This window comes from Anser brachyrhynchus (genome assembly GCF_964034855.1).
Source record: "Anser brachyrhynchus genome assembly, chromosome: 1".
Classification (NCBI taxonomy): Eukaryota; Metazoa; Chordata; class Aves; order Anseriformes; family Anatidae; genus Anser; species Anser brachyrhynchus.
The window spans coordinates 153,628,780-153,648,359 of record NC_137694.1 but is presented as its reverse complement, the minus strand read 5'-3'; the positions used below and the strand labels follow the sequence as shown (position 1 = coordinate 153,648,359).

The window sequence follows — 19,580 nt, the reverse complement described above, 5'->3', positions numbered from 1 at the left end:
GGCAGCTGCCCTGTGCTTCATAACGCAGTAATGAGGCACAGGCAATGCAGCAGGTGTGTCTGGAACAAATGAGATCCCGGTGGCTCCTGCACAACTGCTTGGGTTTCATCAGCATTGTGGGTGTAGTGTGTACTGCTTACCTGGCTGCTGATTACATCCTCCTAGGACCTGGATCCACAGGTTTCCTAAGAGCTAAATGGAGAGGACTTGACATATTCCCCTCATCTGATAGCATCAGGAGTTTTCTTATGAAAATTTCTTAAGAAACATTGAACATCTGGATTTCCAAATTAGGAAGACAGCATGGAAAATACCAGAGTATTTAGCCTATCAATCACAGATTTTTTTTTTTTTTTTAAAGACTTGAAATGAGGCTTGAGGGACAGAGGCTTAAAAGGAACCTTCAGTTTCTTGAAACTGATCATGGCTATTACCAGACTGAAAGCAGTGCAACTCCTGTCACACAGAAGAGCAAAGGCAGAAGGAGCGTCAGACACTGACGCTGTTCTTAGATGTGTATGTACACATATCCACAGTCACAGTATCACAGATTTCTAGGTTGGAAGAGACCTCAAGATCATCGAGTCCAACCTCCGACCTAACACTAAGTACTCCACTAAACCATATCGCTAAGCTCTACATCTAAACGTCTTTTAAAGACCTCCAGGGATGGTGACTCCACCACCTCCCTGGGCAGTCCATTCCAATGCCTAACAACCCTTTCGGTAAAGAAGTACTTCCTAACATCCAACCTAAAACTCCCCTGTCGCAACTTTCGCCCATTCCCCCTCGTCCTGTCACCAGGCACGTAGGAGAACAGACCAACCCCCACCTCTTTACAGCCTCCTTTAAGGTAACTGTAGAGAGCGATAAGGTCGCCCCTGCGCCTCCTCTTCTCCAGGCTGAACAAGCCCAGCTCCCTCAGCCGCTCCTCGTAAGACTTGTTCTCCAGACCCCTCACCAGCTTGGTCGCCCTTCTCTGGACTCGCTCGAGCACGTCCATGTCCTTCCTGTAGCGAGGGGCCCAAAACTGAACACAGTACTCGAGGTGCGGCCTCACCAGAGCCGAGTACAGGGGCACAATCACTTCCCTAGACCTGCTGGCCACACTGCTTCTTATGCAGGCCAGGATGCTGTTGGCCTTCTTGGCCACCTGGGCACACTGCTGGCTCATATTCAGCCGACTATCAACCAATACTCCCAGGTCCCTCTCGGCCAGGCAGCTTTCCAGCCACTCACCTCCCAGCCTGTAGCTCTGCTTGGGGTTGTTGCGCCCCAGGTGCAGGACCCGGCACTTGGCCTTGTTGAACTTCATAGAGTTGGCCTCAGCCCATCGCTCCAGCCTATCCAGATCCTCCTGCAGAGCCTTCCTGCCCTCGAGCAGATCGACACACGCACTTAGCTTGGTGTCATCTGCAAACTTACTGAGGGTGCAGTGGACGCCCTCATCCAGATCATCGATAAAGATATTAAAGAGGACCGGCCCCAGTACCGAGCCCTGGGGGACTCCACTAGTGACCGGCCTCCAACCAGATTTGACTCCATTCACCACAACTCTCTGGGCCCGGCTATCCAGCCAGTTTCTAACCCAGCGAAGCGTACACCAGTCCAAGCCCCGAGCAGCCAGTTTCTTGAGGAGAATGTTGTGGGGAACTGTGTCAAAAGCCTTACTGAGGTCAAGGTAAACCACATCCACAGCCTTTCCCTCATCCACCAAGCACGTCACTGGGTCATAGAAGGAGATCAGGTTCGTCAAGCAGGACCTGCCTTTCATAAACCCATGCTGACTGGGCCTGATCGCCTGCTTGCCCTGCAAGTGCCGCGTGATGACCCTCAAGATAATCTGCTCCATGAGCTTCCCCGGCACTGAGGTCAAACTGACAGGCCTATAGTTCCCCGGGTGATCCAAATGCTTTTCTTTGTCATATAGCTATGATATATATGTCATATAGCTATTCTTTGTCATATAGCTATGGAAACCTTCTCAAAGCTTCTTTGTGGGAGAACTTCAATTCCACGAGATACTTCCATTTTTCCTCTTTATTGTTTTTCTCTTGTTAAGGCAAACAATACAGAAACATTGAACATCATTATCAAGGAATCTTGAATTTTGAAGAGACTTTGCATTTTGAAATACTGCAAATGTATATATAAAAAGCACACAATAAATCAATTGCTTTCAGAAAATCACAGGCTGAGCAAGGGCCAAATCTGTCCATAAATTTAATCTTTTCCAATGAGCAACCTCATCACAAAATGCCTTAAAAAATTGTCAAGTTCCAACTTTTTAAAATGTATTTTTTTCCTCCTGCTGTTCTTATTGGCATGATTTTTCAGGACTGCATTCCACTAGTATGGAAGTTAGAAGACCTCCAATTTCCAATCTAAAAATTTATGCAGGCCATATTTTATATCTGTGATCCTTTAGCTCCTCTCTCTCCCCCATCTTTACTTTCTGGATGTATTTTACAGAGTGAAATCACACTCCTTCTCAGCTTATGCTTTGCTGTTTGAAACAAGCTAGTCTCCTTTAATAGAACTTTAAAGATGTTTCTGTTTAAAAATAAACTTCATAGCTGTAGAAATCCATGTGTGTACTAGCTCTTCCTGGTAGGGGGGCACTGACATATGAAGGAAAATGCAGCAGCGATGAAATAAAGGTGACACACTTCTACCCTCCTGTCTTTCTCCTCCAGTTTTTCTTCCCCCACATAAATACAGCTCGGGGAGTCTGTGTACAAATTTGGCACTGTTTGTCAGCACCCAAACAAGCTGTAAAATAAATCACGCAACCTAATTTTAGTTCTGGCTGGCAAAGCCAACATTGTTGCTATCCTAATGCTTGTAATTTGGCTCAGCGAAAAATGCTTTGGAGGCAGAATTGTTTAATTACTTCAAAGGCTGTTGGCCGACTAAGGCTCAACAGACTTCCAGCTGGCAAAGACAGGAGGGGTTCTGTGCTCCATCCGAGAGGAAGGGTGCGTTAGGAGGAAGCCACATAAAATCCTGAACTTGATATAGGGCTCGTCGTATTTATATCCACGCCATGGCAAACTTGGCCCTGCCAACAAGCACTAAAGGACCTTTGCCGCTTTGCTCAAGCTAGTCACTGAAAACTACCAACCAACTCCAGCATTTGAGGAGAGATTTAAAGAGATTTAATTTTTCTTTCCATTGTTTGAAGCACTGTTCACAGAAACTTGCTCGGATTAGAGCATGCGTTTGAGGGCAGGGGTTTGAGGGCACTACGCAGTACTGGCGTTGAATCTTCTGTCAGCAGGACACTTTAAGTTTTTGACCTTTTTTTTTTTTTAATTCTAGAATAACTACAGTGAGCCATATAAATGATTATTTAATGTTACAAATCGGATTATTTTAATATAAATAGATTTTAAATAATTGTGGCAGTGCCCAAAGCACCCCACTCATGTCTTCAGTCACCGTTATTTGCTGATGTTGAAAATATAACTGCAAGGATGAGGCAGAAAACATTTCCTGCGCCTCTAGATGCCCTTTTCTGAAATAATCTTTTGTCTCCTCATACAGTTTTCCTGAAGCACCGTCGCTACGCTTGCGCTGCGCTGCTCTCCCTGCGGCCCCACAGGCACCCAGGGAAGCCCGACTCCCTGCGCCTGGTTTATGAGCCCGCTCCCTTCCCACACAGCCCCGCCTCTCCACACACGCAGCCACCATGCAGGTACCGCCACCCTTCTCCCCCCCCCCGCGATTCCCCGTTGCCTTTCCCTCCCGCCTTCCCCCACATCCCCCCGCAAGGCCCGGCCCGCCGGACGAGACCATGAGGGAGCAGCGGGGGGGAGACACCGAGGAGCAGCAGAGAAGCGAGGCGCCCCCCTCCCTCCGCCCGCCATCGCGCGCCGCGTCCGCTTCCGGCGTGCGCTCGTTCCCGCTCCGCCGCCGCGGGGAGGCGCCGCGCAGCGCGGGCAGGTAACGGGCAGGGGATGGGGGCGGCGGAGCGGAGCCCTTAACCCCCCCCTCCCCCCCCGCCGCCTGTGAGGGGCCTTAGTGCCTTAGTGGAGGGTGGCCGGCCGGACCCCGGGGGTGCTGCCGGGCGCTGCTCCCTCCCTCTCTCTCTCCCTCCCTCCCTCTCTCTTTTTTTCCCCCACCCATTTTGTAGAATAAGAGGCACGCAAAAATATGAAGGAACCCCCGACCGCCTCTTAAGGAAAGCGGTGAAACAGACTGAATGTAACACTGTGGATTTACAGTGAGCAGAGATAAGAGTTACTGCCATTTTCTGTCAGCTTGAACTTCGCCTGCAGCAGAAGTGTGCAGGCTGCTTCAAAATTAAGCGATTTAGCGGTCTGTTAATTTGTATAAATTATTTTATGCTTTATCTACGCAAGGTATTGTGACCTTAAGGGGGCAGGAGTAATCAGCTACAATTACATAAGCGTAGGAAGCTGTTACAATCTGTGTTGAGCTCCTATGCAGGTTTATGAGGGTGTTTACTCATGATGTTTCCATCGCAGTATCACTATGATGGTTGGCACTTCAGAAATAATAAAAAGTGCTGTTTGTAGAATTCTAGAGACGCTTATGTGTGTGTTTTGATATGTTTTGAAAGGTCTTTCAGTGTATTAGGATGTGAGCTCAGAAATAAGCTTTGTGTGTATTTTTAGGTTGACTAAGATGCCTGTACTAACTAATCGTTTCCTTTCAGGTACCTCATCAATAGCTTGCAGTGGCAATGGAGGCAATGGTGCAAACTGTGTGGTAATCACAACATAAACCAAAATATTCCTGGCTGTACAATACTCTTTCAGTGCAATTCAATGCCTAACATTTCAGAAGAGGAAAAGGAGAATGGGTCTGGAAACAATGGAAACACTGGAAAGAAACATGGAAAAGAATCCCCGGAAGCTTCTCTTCATGATCCTGTAAAGCCATACTGCATGTCAGATACCTCCACTGCGTCGCTGGTGTCTAGGGGAGATGGACATTACCCATGGGGATGTCCTGTGACTCATACACGAGAGAAATTTTATACCATTTGCTCAGACTATGCTTTTTTAAACAGAGTAACATCTATTTGTAAAAGCCCAAGTGCTTCAGTTAGTGCCTGCCTGTCGAGCAGTGCTGCCTTAAATGTTGGAAATAACACACCTAGCTTGCTGGGCGTTCAAACTGGTGCTTCAGACATAATCTACGGTGAAGATGCTAACTTGGAAGACTTGTCTGGCAGTCTTGGAAAGCTTCCGCTGGCATGGGAAATTGACAAGTCAGAGTTCAACAGCATGACCACAAACCATAGGAACAAAGCAGGTGAGGTGGTGAACATTGGATGTTGTGTTAGAGAAAGCTTATTTCAGAGCTTGCTTTTGGAGAGGGAAGGTCAGCGCTCATGTCGCTTGAGTGCTGTAGGAGAGCCTGCACATCATTTCAAACAACTTCCTCATCAGCAAAGGGGAGAGTGAGGTAGGAGGAGTGAAAGCAAAATGTAGCTGCCGGGATAAGTGGCTCTAAAACAAGACTGGCTTGTACTTTACTATGTGGGTTGTTTTGTACTTTACTGTGTGGGTTTTGTTTTTGGTGGCTTTTAAAAACTTTTCTGTAGTAGAACCCGATGCATTATGCAGTGATTATTTCTACCTGTTAAGTACAGTTCTGTCACTTGCAGAAGTGTTTGAGGGTACTTCATAGATGTGTTTTGAAAATAAAGGTGTGCTTTATTCATGATAACAAGTGAAATCATTAGTTATCTAGAAGAGCAGTTGGTTTCTGTAATGAAGTTGTATATATTCATTTGCTGTATGTTTACAGTGTTAGGAGGCCCATTTCATTACAGCTGGCTTTGCTGCCTCCTATGTGCTTTCTCAGATTGCTGCTGTGAATTGCGCTCACATACACGCATGGTTTTGTTTTGTAATTCTTTACTTATCTACAGCTGTCTGTAGCTTTTTTTTTTCTTAACGTGTTGGCTAGCTAGTCAAATTGCAGTTTTATATCTCTTATTGTGAGACCAGTTTAGCAAAACTTAAATAGGAGTTTGGAAAATTGCCATTGTTTTTTTCATGTGTATGGGCAGTGTCCTTAAATATAAGAAGGAATGATAACATCTTACAGGATGGTCAGCTTTTCTAAAATATATGTGTTATATTTTATTTGGATATGATGGCTTCAAAATTGGACAAACACTCTAACACATGGTCCAATTCTTTTTGTTTTTCCATTGCCTCAGTGGCTTAAAAATGAGAAGACCTTAGGGGTGTGTTATTCTTGCTGAATTGATGTATAAGTTTTTGTCAGAAAGTAGCTGATTACACAGCTTAGCTTTGAAAAGCAAATGTTCAGTTATGTTTTTCTGTGCATTTAATGTTCTGTGATGGGAGGTTCATGTTGGTCTCTAGTCTGGCAGCATATTTTCAGCCTTTTAGGATCTTCAAAGAATGTGTTTCTGGGACAGCTGATAAAACTCATCAGGAAGTTTTCAGATTGACTGCTTTCTCTGAACAGTTGAGGAGATCATCATTAATTCTTTTCAGAAAAACATGATGTTGTTTATGTACCTAACGGGTGCTTTGGGATTTTACAGACCTGTTGAAAATCTTGATTGGTTATTTTATCCTTCAATTAATATTTAGTCCCAGTTTGCGAGCACTAACACAGCCGTCATCTGTTATTTGAGGTGCATGCTATTACTAAAAATATTTATGGAGAAAGATATAAAAGGTAAACAAGGCATTCATTTGTTTCTGAAATCTGCTTTGCAGGCAATATGAAGAAACAAGGGACAAAGAAAAAATCTGTGGAAAAAAAAAGCAAACAATACAGGGAGTGTCCTCAGCGCTCTGCTCTTGAGGATGTGAAGGAGAGGAAAGTGTTGGACCTCCGGAGATGGTAGTATTTATGAAATGCATTTCAGGTTATCCCCATAAAATTTATGGGTAGACACCACTGCTGGTTATTTTATTTAAGACTCCTTAGTTACATCTTAATCGTTTTTAACAGAACTACTGTATGGGTTTGTTAAACATATGCACACTAAATCTTGTACTTTCTAAAGTAAGAGAAAGAATGAGATCTTCCCTCCCATCAGCTGAAATTCTAAGAACATTTTTGTTTTTAAAGAACTTCTTTCAGTATGGAAAAAAAATGTGAGGGTTCAGTGTTAAAAAAAGTTGCAAGTTCACTAGCATGGTCTTGCAAAAATTAAGTGTAGAGCTGATGTATATTGCTCCTGATTTTTCTTTTAAGTTGGAAATACTAGATCAGAACCCGTCAGTTCTGTGAATGTATATCATATGAGCATAGTTCACTCAGTTCAATGAACTCCTCTGGTTCTTATTGTATGTCTATGACATAAGGAAGTTAGACTGGGGAATCTGCAGCCCAGACAGCATTCTTTGTTAGATTGTCACAAATGCAGTTTACTGAAAGTTCGTATGTTAGAAGAGACAGGATCAAACTATGTTGTATTAGCATAGAACCGTTTTTCCTACAGGATCATTTTTACAGAACCCCTATGATGCTGTGAGAAATTTGACCTGTTTGTATGATAGTGAGTAGTGATATCTGACAAGCATAAAGAAATGTATTAGTATGTTTGCTCCTTTTTTTTGTTGTTGTTGTTTAAGTATACATTCTTTTATACAATAAGAGTGAAAACTTGTAGTAGAGCTTGGCAATTCAGGGGCATGACACAAAGAAAAGAAGTTCAGGTTGCTCAAGTAACCAAATCAAGAATTCTTACTGATGTGTTTATTGTTTTTGTTGTTTTAGGTATTGTATTAGCCGACCTCAGTATAAGACTTCTTGTGGAATTTCTTCACTAGTATCTTGCTGGAATTTCTTATATAGTACGCTGGGAGCTGGCAGGTAAGTCACACTTACATACCCTTTTGCCTCTAAAGAGTTTAAAATGTGGTGTTAATTTCTTTATTAAACAATTTCTTTTTTTTTTTTTTCTTCAGTTTGCCACCTATTACTCAAGAAGAAGCTTTACACATACTGGGTTTTCAACCCCCGTTTGAAGACATTAGGTTTGGTCCATTCACTGGAAATACAACTTTAATGAGGTATGCTTGATTCTTTTGATGCAGCCAAATAGTTAATAGATGCAAAACTGTCATGATAAAAACTAGATCATACAATCTCTAAAGACATGGTAGTAATTCATTTATTTAAAAAAAAAAAAAACTCAAAACAATTAGTCATCTTAAGTTTTAAAATAACAGAGCATATCTGGGTGCTCTGACAGTGTCCAACAACTTTTCAAAAGGTTTTTACACTAGCCATTATGTATGGTGCAGGTGTTGTTAGATCATGAGAACATGAAATTGTATTAAATTTTTTGTTTCAGTTTGATTAATGGTTGTACGAATGAATCCATCTCCTGGTTAGGAAATCTGTTCTTTACCCTCATTCTGTTCTTTACCCTTATTTTCCTGTCATTGTTAAATGCATGTTAATGTCATTAAGATAGCCTGAAATGACTCTTGATACATTAGTAGCTTTATGTAAAAAAAAAAAAAAAAAATGAAATAATGAGTTCATTGCACCTTTGCACAAAGGAGCTATTCAGGATGAGGTGTGTAGGTGAAGATGGGGCTGGAGTCACAGAAGGCTTGAACTTTCAAATTCTTTCCTTTCTGCTCTGTTGCTTCCTGATCTTGAGGAGTTAGGTCTAAAATCTTTGTCCATTCTTTGTTTTACTAAACTCATAAAAACTTTTAGAATTAAACAGGGCCTCGAGGTTTGAACATCTTAAAAAGGCTTTGATGTGTTACCCGTTTATGAGATTCAAAAATTTTGCTGTTTCTTACAAGCCTTGTGAATCACGTTTGATCTAGTTAGTATTTTTTGAATGCAATATATATGTTTTGGCACAGAATGTGGGCACTGGATTTGAAAATGTGGGAGCAGTCTGTTCTTAAATAGTAGCATACTGTCTAGATCATTGTAGACTGTCATGAAAACTTCTTCCGTGCCTTAGAAGACTCAGATCCAGATTTTGCATCTCTTAGGAGTACGTCAGCCGTTACAGAACAAGCTGACAGAATATTCTGTCTCTTTATGGCAACAGTCTGTACAGCAAAAAGTAAAACCTGGCATCCTTCTTCCTGTTCCCCAGTGAGTGCCCTACATGCTGCAGAAAAGTTACCCTTGTTTATCTGTTTGTTTTTCTTGCTGTTCAAACCGCTTTAAGCATTTGGCAGACTGTAAAACAGGAGGGCTGAGAGACAAACCCATCCTAACATAGTTTTATGATTGAGGTATACTACCTTGGGGGAGGTAAATTTGAATCTTGTAATGCTCTGAAGTAAATATCTGAGACAAAATCCTCTTGGCAGACCTGCTGTCACTTTCTGCTGTGAGGAGTTCTGGTACTGGACTTCTGTGATGCTTTGGGAATGTAAAATTGATACCCGATGCAGAATGTCCCACTGAAGTCTCCTGCCTTCTAATGTCTTAGAAAATTTCTGTTGTATACCTCTACAAATCACGGCTGAAGTTTGGCACTTCAGAATTTGAGTGTCTTTTTAAAGGCTGAGTAATTGAAAGTTAGATGTGACTGAACTGAACAGAATAGGACCAACATTTCTAAATCTAGCCCTCTGTTTATGATGGTTCTATATCACCTCTGGAAAAGCAAAGTGAAAGGAAAGGTTTTGAATATTTATTTACCTTCTTAGAATGATCTGTTTGCGTTATGTACCCTGGTCATCTGCAATTTGTATGCTAGTGTGGTAGGTGCTTAGTAGCACACCGAGGCTTCTTTTCTAAACTGCTAAGCAGAGAGAAGTGTGAGAAAAGAAAATTGAATTTAATAACTATTGGGTTACTACAGTCTTTAAGCTTATTGTTTCAGATGGTTTAGGCAAATAAATGATCACTTCCATATCAAGGGATGCTCATATGTTCTGTATAAACCTCATGGGAAGAACAAGACAGCTGGAGAAACTGGTAAGCAGCTAATCCTAAAGCATTCATCTTACAGTATATAAAGTGAAAAGTCCCACAATGTGCAGCATTTGACAGGACAAATAATTAGTATTGTTTCAAGTTTCAGATAAGGTATCAAATAACTCCACATTGCCTGATTTTTCTAATTTTACTTTCTCCCTTATTTTGCTAATACTTTCATCTGTAATGTTTAAAAAATAAGATGCATTCTCTGATTCTGTGTGGTTTCAATCACAAAGATGGAATTTTAAGGTATCCAGGTTTCCTGGAAGAGGTATTTACTGTAATACTGGGGGAGCAGCACATTTTTATTTCAACATTTTGGAAATCTCTTTATAAAAATTCAGAATGTACAGCACCAAAGTATTATTGTAATACCTTTATTATATGTTTTGTACTTCTAAAATATATTTTTAAGTTAGTGCTCTCATTTGTTATACCTGCCATTAGCTAACATCTGACTCTAAATGTAAGGTGATTACTTTCAACTTGCTGCTGAAGCTGCGTTTTTATGCATACTTTTAAGTGCGCTATCTAAAGAGAAGTTACGGTTTTATATACAGTTTATTAGCCTTTGGCTCAGTCTGGTTACTTGTCTTCTAACTGGAAGGGTAGTTTAAAAGGATAAAGCCATGATGAAAAGTTATGGGGCAGATTATTGAAATGGGTATCCCAGCAAACTGTTCTTCACTTATCAATTGTATGTTCAGCTATTTTTTGAAATTCTCAAGCGGGATACCACATTTCAGCGTCTTTTCTCACATTCCCTGAAACTGAGCACTGTAGTTACATTACAGAATATGGTATCCTCAAATATGGGAGGTGATCCTAGGACTATTAAGAAGCTCATGATATCTAAGTGTTTGAAAAGCTTTCAGGTGTTTTGGTAGTGTCATTGCTGCATGACTTCACTTCATCTGACTAGAGCAGTGGGATTGCCTTATGTTGCAATGTCTATTTCCTAAATTGAGATACTTTTGCTTCTTTTTTGCAGAAAAAGTAATTTTTAATGTTTTTGATCTACATCTAATGCATACTGTATATTCCATTTCTCTAGAAAAGTCTATGGGGCAAATGTTAACTTTTTTTGTACCAGGCAGGAAACAAACTAGGTTACAAGTTTTAAATGAACACTGTATTTTGTGTGTGCTGTTAGATCACATCCTCTAATTGGAAAACTAACGAACAAAAAACCCAACAACAAAAAAACAGGTGTAACTATTTTATATTAGGAAATAAGTCTCTCTCTCTCTTTTTTTTTTTCCTAAATATGATGTGCAGGATTAAAGCACTGTGGACTGTAACATTAACTTTCTTTTGTAGCCTTGGGAGCCCTCGCAAAGCTAACACGTGGACTGAAAGAGGAATCAATGGCCTACATCTACCATTGCCAGAACCATTATTTTTGTCCAATTGGATTTGAAGCAACCCCAGTAAAAGCTAGTAAAGCATATAGGTAAGATGATATGCTTATGCTTATCTTAGTGGAGAAATGTACAAAAAGAAATTCCTGCAAGTTGATACCATTTTTTTCCCCAAAATAACGTTTCATGTTATGTTGTAAAAGCATTTATGTTTGAAATAGCAAAACACTACTGTAGTTTGAAAGGATTGACTTAACAAAACTAAACACAACTGAGCAAGCTAGATTGAGGGAACTTAAACAGAAAACCATAATGGTACTAAGAAGATGCTAAAAGATGTGTATGTAAGTAGGGTAGTTATCTACCTGAAGGGCAAATGAAGAAAGCTAGCCTGAAAAATACAACCCCGTATACCGAAAAAAGTAAGGTGACTGCAGGTGAGTGTGTTTGTGACTTTCTTTATAAATGAGAAGCAAAAAGCCTAGCAGTGATATTAATCCATTGTGAAGTAAATATAAAATCTGTAACTGCAGAAACAAGTGTTTGTGGATGGGGAGAACAGGATCTTGTAGTACAGCCAGCAGTATGGTGATCATGTACTTTTTTTTTTTCCAGTGTTGACTAAGAAAGATGATAGAATGTTAAAACTGGAATTTAAGGCTTAGGAAAGTAACTAATTGAATAATTTGTTACCAAGAATCTTGAAAAGAGGGAGGGGTAGAAGCTTGAAGGGATCTCTGAACTATCATAGGATGATTGTCTTTTTTAAACAACTCTTGAAATGATGAAGTACTTTTGAAAGACCAGGAGAAACTTGATTTGCCAATTGTTTTAGAATGAAAATATGACAACTTGAATAATTTCGGATTTGTCAGGGTGACATTACTCAGGATAAAATAATGGGATAGTTGATACAGATTTCAATTAAATACAGGTTTAAAATGAGGGTAATATCATTGGTATTCATACTGAATTTAGGGGATACCCTTGATTTAAAAAACAAAAACAAACACAAATTGCCTCAAGATTATGAACATTTTCAGCCTTAGCAAATTTTATCTGAGGTTTTGTAAGGCATTTTACTTGCTGCTATGCTGAGTGTAGTTTGGTTTGCATCATTCACAGAATCATATTCAATTAAGTTGTTTTTCCTGTCTCAAAGTGCTTGCAAGCACAGTATGTACTGCAGGTTTGTGTTGCACTCTCAAGGTTCACCTGTTGGTCGATATTTAGTAGTAGTATCAATAAGCATAAGAAAATCTCTGACAAAATTAGCAGATACTGATAGCATGGAGTACTAAGCAATGAAGAGAATAGTTGCTGTTGCAAGGTGAGCCTCATTCTTGCATTTTTCTTACCAAGCAGTCTGTGTTTTGCTGTGTTGAAAGCTGTAGTGTCACACCAAGGAATGAAGAATGCTAGCTCTGCTTCTAAAGTTCAGAGTGGTATTTATGTGGAGGCAATAAAGCTTAATCATATGAATCTCATTTGTTCCCAGTGTGAGGCTGTGACCAAGGGGTTAATTAAGCTTTTAGTATATGAACAAAAGAATACAGAAGGTGTGGATTTTTTAATTACAATTCCATTCATTGACATGCCATTTGAGTGACAAGAGTTAAGAAAATGTGCCCCAAATAGACATCCAACACATCAATCTGCTTAAGTTTACCAAAAGGTTCATGACTTGCTTACTCCATCACTTACTAAGAATGTGCACTGGGAGAGAAAAGGAGTTTAAAAAAAAATACATATATATACTAGATTGAAAGTGCAGTTAAAGAAGTAGTGTGGTCCAATGTGTGGAAACTTAAGGTGCCTTATATATCTAGTTTGAATTTATATTGGTTAGAAATGAACAAGAGCAAGGATTTGAATACTTTACCTATGGTGGAAATGTATTGTCAGTCACTAGTGATGTTATTTTTAAGACAGTATTGGATTTTTTTTCTTTCCCCTAACAAAAGGCTTTCTCTCCTAAAAATGTAACATGAAGTAATGAGTTCAAGGAGCTTTTACACTCTTCTTTTAGGCTTGAGTTCAAACTAGGGAAGCATCCTGTTCTCTTTGTATCTTCTGATATCTTACTGGGAATAATTATGTTTAGACTCCAGAAGCACAGTCGATAGATTCTGCAGCAGTTCTTGTTTACCTGTTTTTGCATTCTAGTTATAAGAAAAAGCTTTTATTTGAAAATAAAACTAAGAACATTTAAGGTTAAAAAGAAATGGGTAGATAGGCTGCTCAGCTGAGCTTAGTAGACAGTTCTTAGGTCACCCACAGACTTCCTGTATGATCTTAGGTTGCTGGATTTGGACTCGGGAGACCTGGGTTCAGTTCCCAGTTCAACCACAGACTTCCAGTGTGACTTTAGGTAAGTCAATTAATCTATCCCGTGTCTTGGTTTCCCGCCTGTAGAATGATGACATACGTTGTTATTTTACAGGGAATTATAAGAATAAGTAAACGAATTGTTGCAAGCGGTAAGGCCATATGTATGCTGTCTAATTACTACCGCAGAAAATTCTTAGGTTTTGTCACGGTTGAAAATAAATTAGTTTTTCACAGGATAATTACACACAGGAAGTCACAGAACAAGCCTGTGTATCTCATCAGTCTGCCCTTAGGTCTGTCACAAATTTTCCCTGAACCAGCTACTACAGGCTTTAAGTTTCCTGAAATTAATTAACTTGAATCTGTATCAGTTGAGGATTTTGTTTGTTTTTTACTGTGTTGGATGCTTAGGAGGAAGCGGTTGAAGTTACCAGTTATTTTCATACAGGTTACCCTGTGGCTTTTAGTAATAGCTGTTAAGTGGGGTGTAGTTTGAAAAGAGTGGAAGGGGCTCTTCCATAGCTCTGGCAGAAGTCAGAACTGGGGAAGAAGTTTGTTCCACCCTCATGTGGCTTTCCACAACTCTTATTTGATTTTTTTTTTGCATATGTTTAGTATTATATTAGACCGTCTTACTGAGTAACACTGTTTTTGAAGAAGATTTGTCTTTCTCCCGAACAATGAGCAATAGCACTTCTATCTTGCTTTCAAGCTTTGTGAAACAGAAAGCTTCTCTGTAGGCAATTGCAAACGCTATAGGAGCTGGTTTTAGTTTGGCTGAGAAAAAAAATAAATTAGAAAATCCTTAAAAAATGAATATGTGTATGTATAGAACGTTAATCTATTTTTTCTTTAGTATGCACAATAAATCTTACTAGGATTGTGTCCTCTATTGAACAGAGGTCGTGTCTTGCAGCAAGAAGTAGAGTATTGGATCTTAATTGGAGAGCCGAGCAGAAAACATCCAACGATACACTGTAAAAGGTATGTTACTTGGTAAGAATTCTAAATGCTTTTTCTTTAAGAACAGTTTGTATATATCTACTTGGAGCTACTGACTGACTTATTTGTTCAAAAGAACAAATATAACGTAGTTTTAAGAGAAACAGGTGCTTTAATGAGAAACTTCTTGTTGACCTTAAGGCTGGCTCTGCGGTTGTAGATCATGTGGCAGGATGTGTGTTGGTTGCTGAAAGCCAAAGCCTGTTTCTCTCAAGTGTGACAGAGCTTGTATTAGTCAGGCCGAAAAGACACGCAGGGTGCCTGCAATCATGCCAATTGTGATTTATAGGCCATGCGAACCTTGGATGAGTTTATGCTGCAATTCATGAAGTACTAGACTGCGTTTTGGGAATGCACTGGATATCTCAACATCTCCTAGCGTAGGCATAGGTACAGCCTGTAATCTGCTGCATTGTTCACTTATGTTCGTGGTGAAGTCTGTTTCCTAAGAAGTTGATGACTAAATTAGACACACGTACAGAGCTACAGAGCTAGAGGGTTCTATATGGAAGTCTCATTGATTAGTTATATTTGTCATGATAAATGAATTGAACAGTTTTCTCAGCTTTACTTGACATGCTGGTTCATAATGCTTAATTCCTGGAAGGAGGGAACAGTACAAAAGAATTGTATTTCTCAGGAAACCAGTTCCAGTTTTACCAAATAAATTCTTTGCTATGCACACAAGTTAATGCTGGAGTGATTTTTTGTTGTTGTTGCTACATTGGGAAAAGAGCTGTTTGGAAAGAGAAGAACCACACAAAATTTTCTTTGTTTCCTCTTTATTTTCCTAGTTGTGTTGAAAAAATGGTTTCATAGTCAGTCAGATCGATCCCAGTACCTAAAACTTGATTTTCTTTGGTGATGTGACTATATTCACAGCAGTAAATACCTGCGTATTTTGGACTACTGAGATTGAGTGCAACAAAATAAGAAACATATTATGCATGTGGTTGCTGTGTTGAAAAACAGAATACTATGCATCCTGCTAACAGACATTTGTCCTGTGGTGTTTGAGCTACAGATGGCACAGCAAAAGCTTTTTGAATATAGAATACAAACTCTGTAATATTATTTTTGATCATAGAGACATTTGTCTTCCTGCCTTAGTCCCACCAAGAGCTAGCAAAAGTTCTATGTTTCAGGTACGAGGGCAAAAAGGTTGGGGTGAAAATCTATTTTCTGAACTTGGAAGGTTATGTTAAAAAGAAACAAGTAATTAGACATTGAAAGAACTGGAAAGGTGATGTGCAGGCTTAAAGATGTGTAGAATGTGGGGATATTTGTTTCAGGCTAGAAGGAGCTACGAAAGCTTGAAGAGCTGAGTAAACAGGGTAGTTTATTACAAATGGGACTTGAATAGAATGGAAAGTGAGTTACAGTGAGAGCTGTCTGGTGAACACAGTTAGCGGATGAGCAAAACAAGGGTTCAAATGAAATACTATAAAACAGCAAGAGGATTAAATACAGTAAAAGGAATGTTTCTCCTTGCCTAAAACGCTTTGCTTCTCTCTTTTACAAACTGATGATTTGGTAAGCAACGCAACTAATGACTCACGATACTCTTACTCATTTTGGAAGCTGTTTGCCAAGAGCAGCAATAATCACCCAAATGCTTTGATTAAAAGTGAAGCTTTTATATCTAGCTTGATATCTCCAATACTGAGACTTTTTTTATATATCTTTATACAGTTGTTTATCTTTAAATCACTGTTAAAGACTACTTAAAGGTTCAGATCTCTATTTACACGTGTGTACAGGTGTCTTAGTGGTGGTGAGGCTTCATATTGTCAGCCAAGTAGTAATAATCTTATTCTGCAGGTGGACGGATATTGTCACTGACCTAAATACCCAAAATCCAGAATATCTAGATATTCGACACCTAGAGAGAGGATTGCAGCATCGAAAAACAAAGAAGGTAAGGTAAACTTATTAAGGTGGGAGGAAAATTCATGGTAGAGTTTGGCAAACCTATTCATACTTAAGCAGTGTAAGATAACTTTACTAAAAAAATAAGTAATGCAGAAGACAAGTCAAATGTGGATAGTCAAATACCAGTCATTTATATTTACTTGCAGGACAAGATATGATACAGCAGTAGCCTGACATATGCTAGGGTAAACCAGGATGTCTGTGTATACCATATATTTGGTCACAATATTTAACCTTCTCGGCTTAAAATATAGCTGCAGCAAGTATAGCAGTATTCTGCAGATAAATTATGGACTCATCCTCTTGATGCACGACCTTCCAGCTGTGCGTAATCTGGAAAGAAAATACAGTAGGGTTGCATCAAACCTAGAACGCATGGGCATCTGCTCTTTGTACTTACTGATAATACATACAGTTGTCTTTCCAATAGCTAGGGCCATATATTGTGGGTGGGGGTTGTATCTAATTTCCAGATTAAAAGTCTATGAGAAATCCAGATCTTCAGTCTGTGAGGCTGAAGAGATGATTTCAAATGTGGAGACACTATGGAAGATCGTGTCAGCAACATGAGAATGGACTGGAACAAATAATTTGCATGAAAATAGCTGGAGGGTGAAAAGACTAGCAGAAGATAGGTTATACTAGCCCATGAAAGATAAAATAGATAACTTAAAAAGATGAGAGAGACAGTAGCTGAATCTAGAAATTGATCAAAATTGATTGAATAGAGGTTTTTTAGTTTGTGGGTACGGTGGTGGTGTGGTTGTAGGGGTTTTTATTTTTTTTTCTGTTTTAAGAATTCTGTTACCTGGAAGGATCTTTGTTTCAAATATCTACTTATGTTACAAAAGTGCCTATGTGCATTTAATGAATAACCTTTTTACTTCGATTAGGTTGGAGGAAATCTTCATTGCATCATTGCCTTTCAGAGACTTAACTGGCAAAGATTTGGTCCTTGGAATTTTCCGTTTGGAAATGTCAGACAGGATAAACAATCCCAAACACAAGGACAAGGTATCGCCAAATCTGAGAGTGAAGACAATATCTCTAAAAAACAACATGGACGACTGGGTCGATCTTTCAGTGCCGGTTTCCATCAGGAATCTACGTGGAAAAAATCTAATCTTCACGAGAGGAGGAACAGCGGGTATCAGAGCTATAATGATTATGATGGAAATGATTAAAATTAACTTTAGATAATAGAGTTGATATATCAAAGTTAGTTTTAATCAAGATATGGTAGGGATTTATTAGTCCTAGGTTATGTACGAATAAAAATTATTGTTTAAGATACAGCTTCATAATTATTGAATAAATCTGATTATATGGTTGCAATGGAAGAGATCTGATACATAAACTGACATATAAGCACAGATTGTTGTACTTTTGTAATCAAAAGCAAATATGACAGCAAAAACCAATCACTTATTTTGAAATAATTGTACTATATCCTGAACTGTGAAGACAAAAGAGCAGATTGAAATTAGTCAATGTAATAATCAGACTTAATTGAAAATACTTAATACTCAAAAGCATGAAAATGTAATATGACTTCATAAAAAAGGGTTATTCTGCATATGGTGTGAGGATAAAAGTAAATAATTGCCTTTCTTTTCAACGGTCCATTTTATTAAAGCTGCTCATACGCAGTGCAAAGAAAAATCACAAAGGTTGGAAAAACACCTTGTCAGATTTACAAAGTGAATGTATGTTCTCAGTCTAGTTCCCACTAGAGTTCTGTCAGTCAGATAATCATATTCTGTCAAGTAGTTCCCAGTTCCTTTTCCCTTATCTGGATGCCTGTTTTAGGCTGAGGGGAATCACTGGTGGCAGGGAAGGTTCGGGGATGGGGGGACATTCTTTGCTGCTTTTGCTCTGTGGGTACAGTAGCTGATTTCTTATCCTGGGAGCTTGAGAGCACTGACTCGCTTAACACAAGCTTGGGAAATTCAGTTTTATAAAGCTGCATTTCCCATTAGCCCAACGAGCTGGCTGAACACAGGGTTCTCTTGGCAGTTCTTTTCCTTGTTCAATCTTAAAACTTGTTTTTGTGCTGCTCTTTTAATTTTGTGTGATGGTAATGCAAATGCCGAAAACTGCTGGCAGTCCTTATGATATACTGGGGGTCCTGGTGGACAGTGGGATGACTGTGAGCCAGCACTGTGCCCTTATGGCCAAGAAGGCCAATGGCACCCTAGGGTGTATCGGAAGGGGTGTGGTTAGTAGGTCGAGAGAGGTTCTCCTCCCCCTCTACTCTGCCCTGGTGAGACCACATCTAGAATATTGCATCCAGTTCTGGGCCTCTCAGTTCAAGAAGGACAGGGAACTGCTTGAGAGAGCCCTGTGCAGAGCCACGAGGATGATTAAGGGAGCGGAGCATCTCCCTTACAAGGCAAGGCTGAGGGAGCTGGGTCTCTAGCTTGGAGAAGACTGAGGGGTGACCTTATTAACATTTATAAATATGTAAAGGGTGAGTGTCAGGAGGATGGAGCCAGGCCCTTCTCAGTGATACCCAATGAGAGGATAAGGGGCAATGGGTGCAAGCTGGAACATAGGAGATTCTGCTTAAATATGAGACAAAACTTCTTTACAGTGAGGGTGACAGAGCACTGGAACAGGCTGCCCCGGGGGGTTGTGGAGTCTCCTTCTCTGGAGACTTTCAAAACCTGCCTGGATGTTTTCCTGTGTGACCTGATCTAGGTGTTCCTGCTCTGGCAGGGGGATTGGACTAGGTGATCTTCCAAGGTCCCTTCCAATCCCTAACATTCTGTCATTCTTTGATACCTCTAGAGGGCCAGCAAACGATTCAGGTTTTTCCAGGTGTCTGCGTGCAGTCCCTTTGTTTTTTCCCTCCCCGGTTTGGGGTTCCTTCAGGTGTTTGCCCAAACGCATCTCAGCAGTTGTACCTTTGTGCGTGTGAACGTTTGTACCTGCTCAAGGATTCATTTTTTCGACATAAACTGATTTCTCATGGAACGCAGGGTTTTTGTAGGTTGCTGCTTTTGTTAAACCAAAAACGGGATACTT

The 19,580-nt window shown here is 39.9% G+C and overlaps 1 protein-coding gene across 5 annotated transcripts; it reads left to right on the top strand.

Annotated features, from left to right (window-relative positions):
- The first annotated feature begins 3,567 nt into the window (after positions 1-3,567).
- On the top strand, positions 3,568-17,926 carry BIVM (basic, immunoglobulin-like variable motif containing). 5 transcript variants are annotated; one of them, XM_080576764.1, is made up of 11 exons: positions 3,568-3,697; positions 4,682-5,283; positions 6,732-6,858; positions 7,741-7,836; positions 7,932-8,036; positions 9,830-9,924; positions 11,248-11,380; positions 13,588-13,659; positions 14,520-14,603; positions 16,443-16,539; positions 17,447-17,926. In XM_080576764.1, exons 2-11 carry the CDS (start codon positions 4,794-4,796, stop codon positions 17,735-17,737), a joined length of 1,590 nt encoding a protein of 529 aa, XP_080432890.1. In that variant the 5' UTR covers positions 3,568-3,697; positions 4,682-4,793; the 3' UTR covers positions 17,738-17,926. The 5 variants fall into 5 exon arrangements, with proteins under 5 accessions (XP_080432890.1, XP_080432886.1, XP_080432887.1 ...); XM_080576760.1 differs by lacking the exon at positions 3,568-3,697 and adding an exon at positions 3,790-3,945; XM_080576762.1 differs by lacking the exon at positions 3,568-3,697 and adding an exon at positions 4,029-4,225.
- Positions 17,927-19,580: the final 1,654 nt, after the last annotated feature.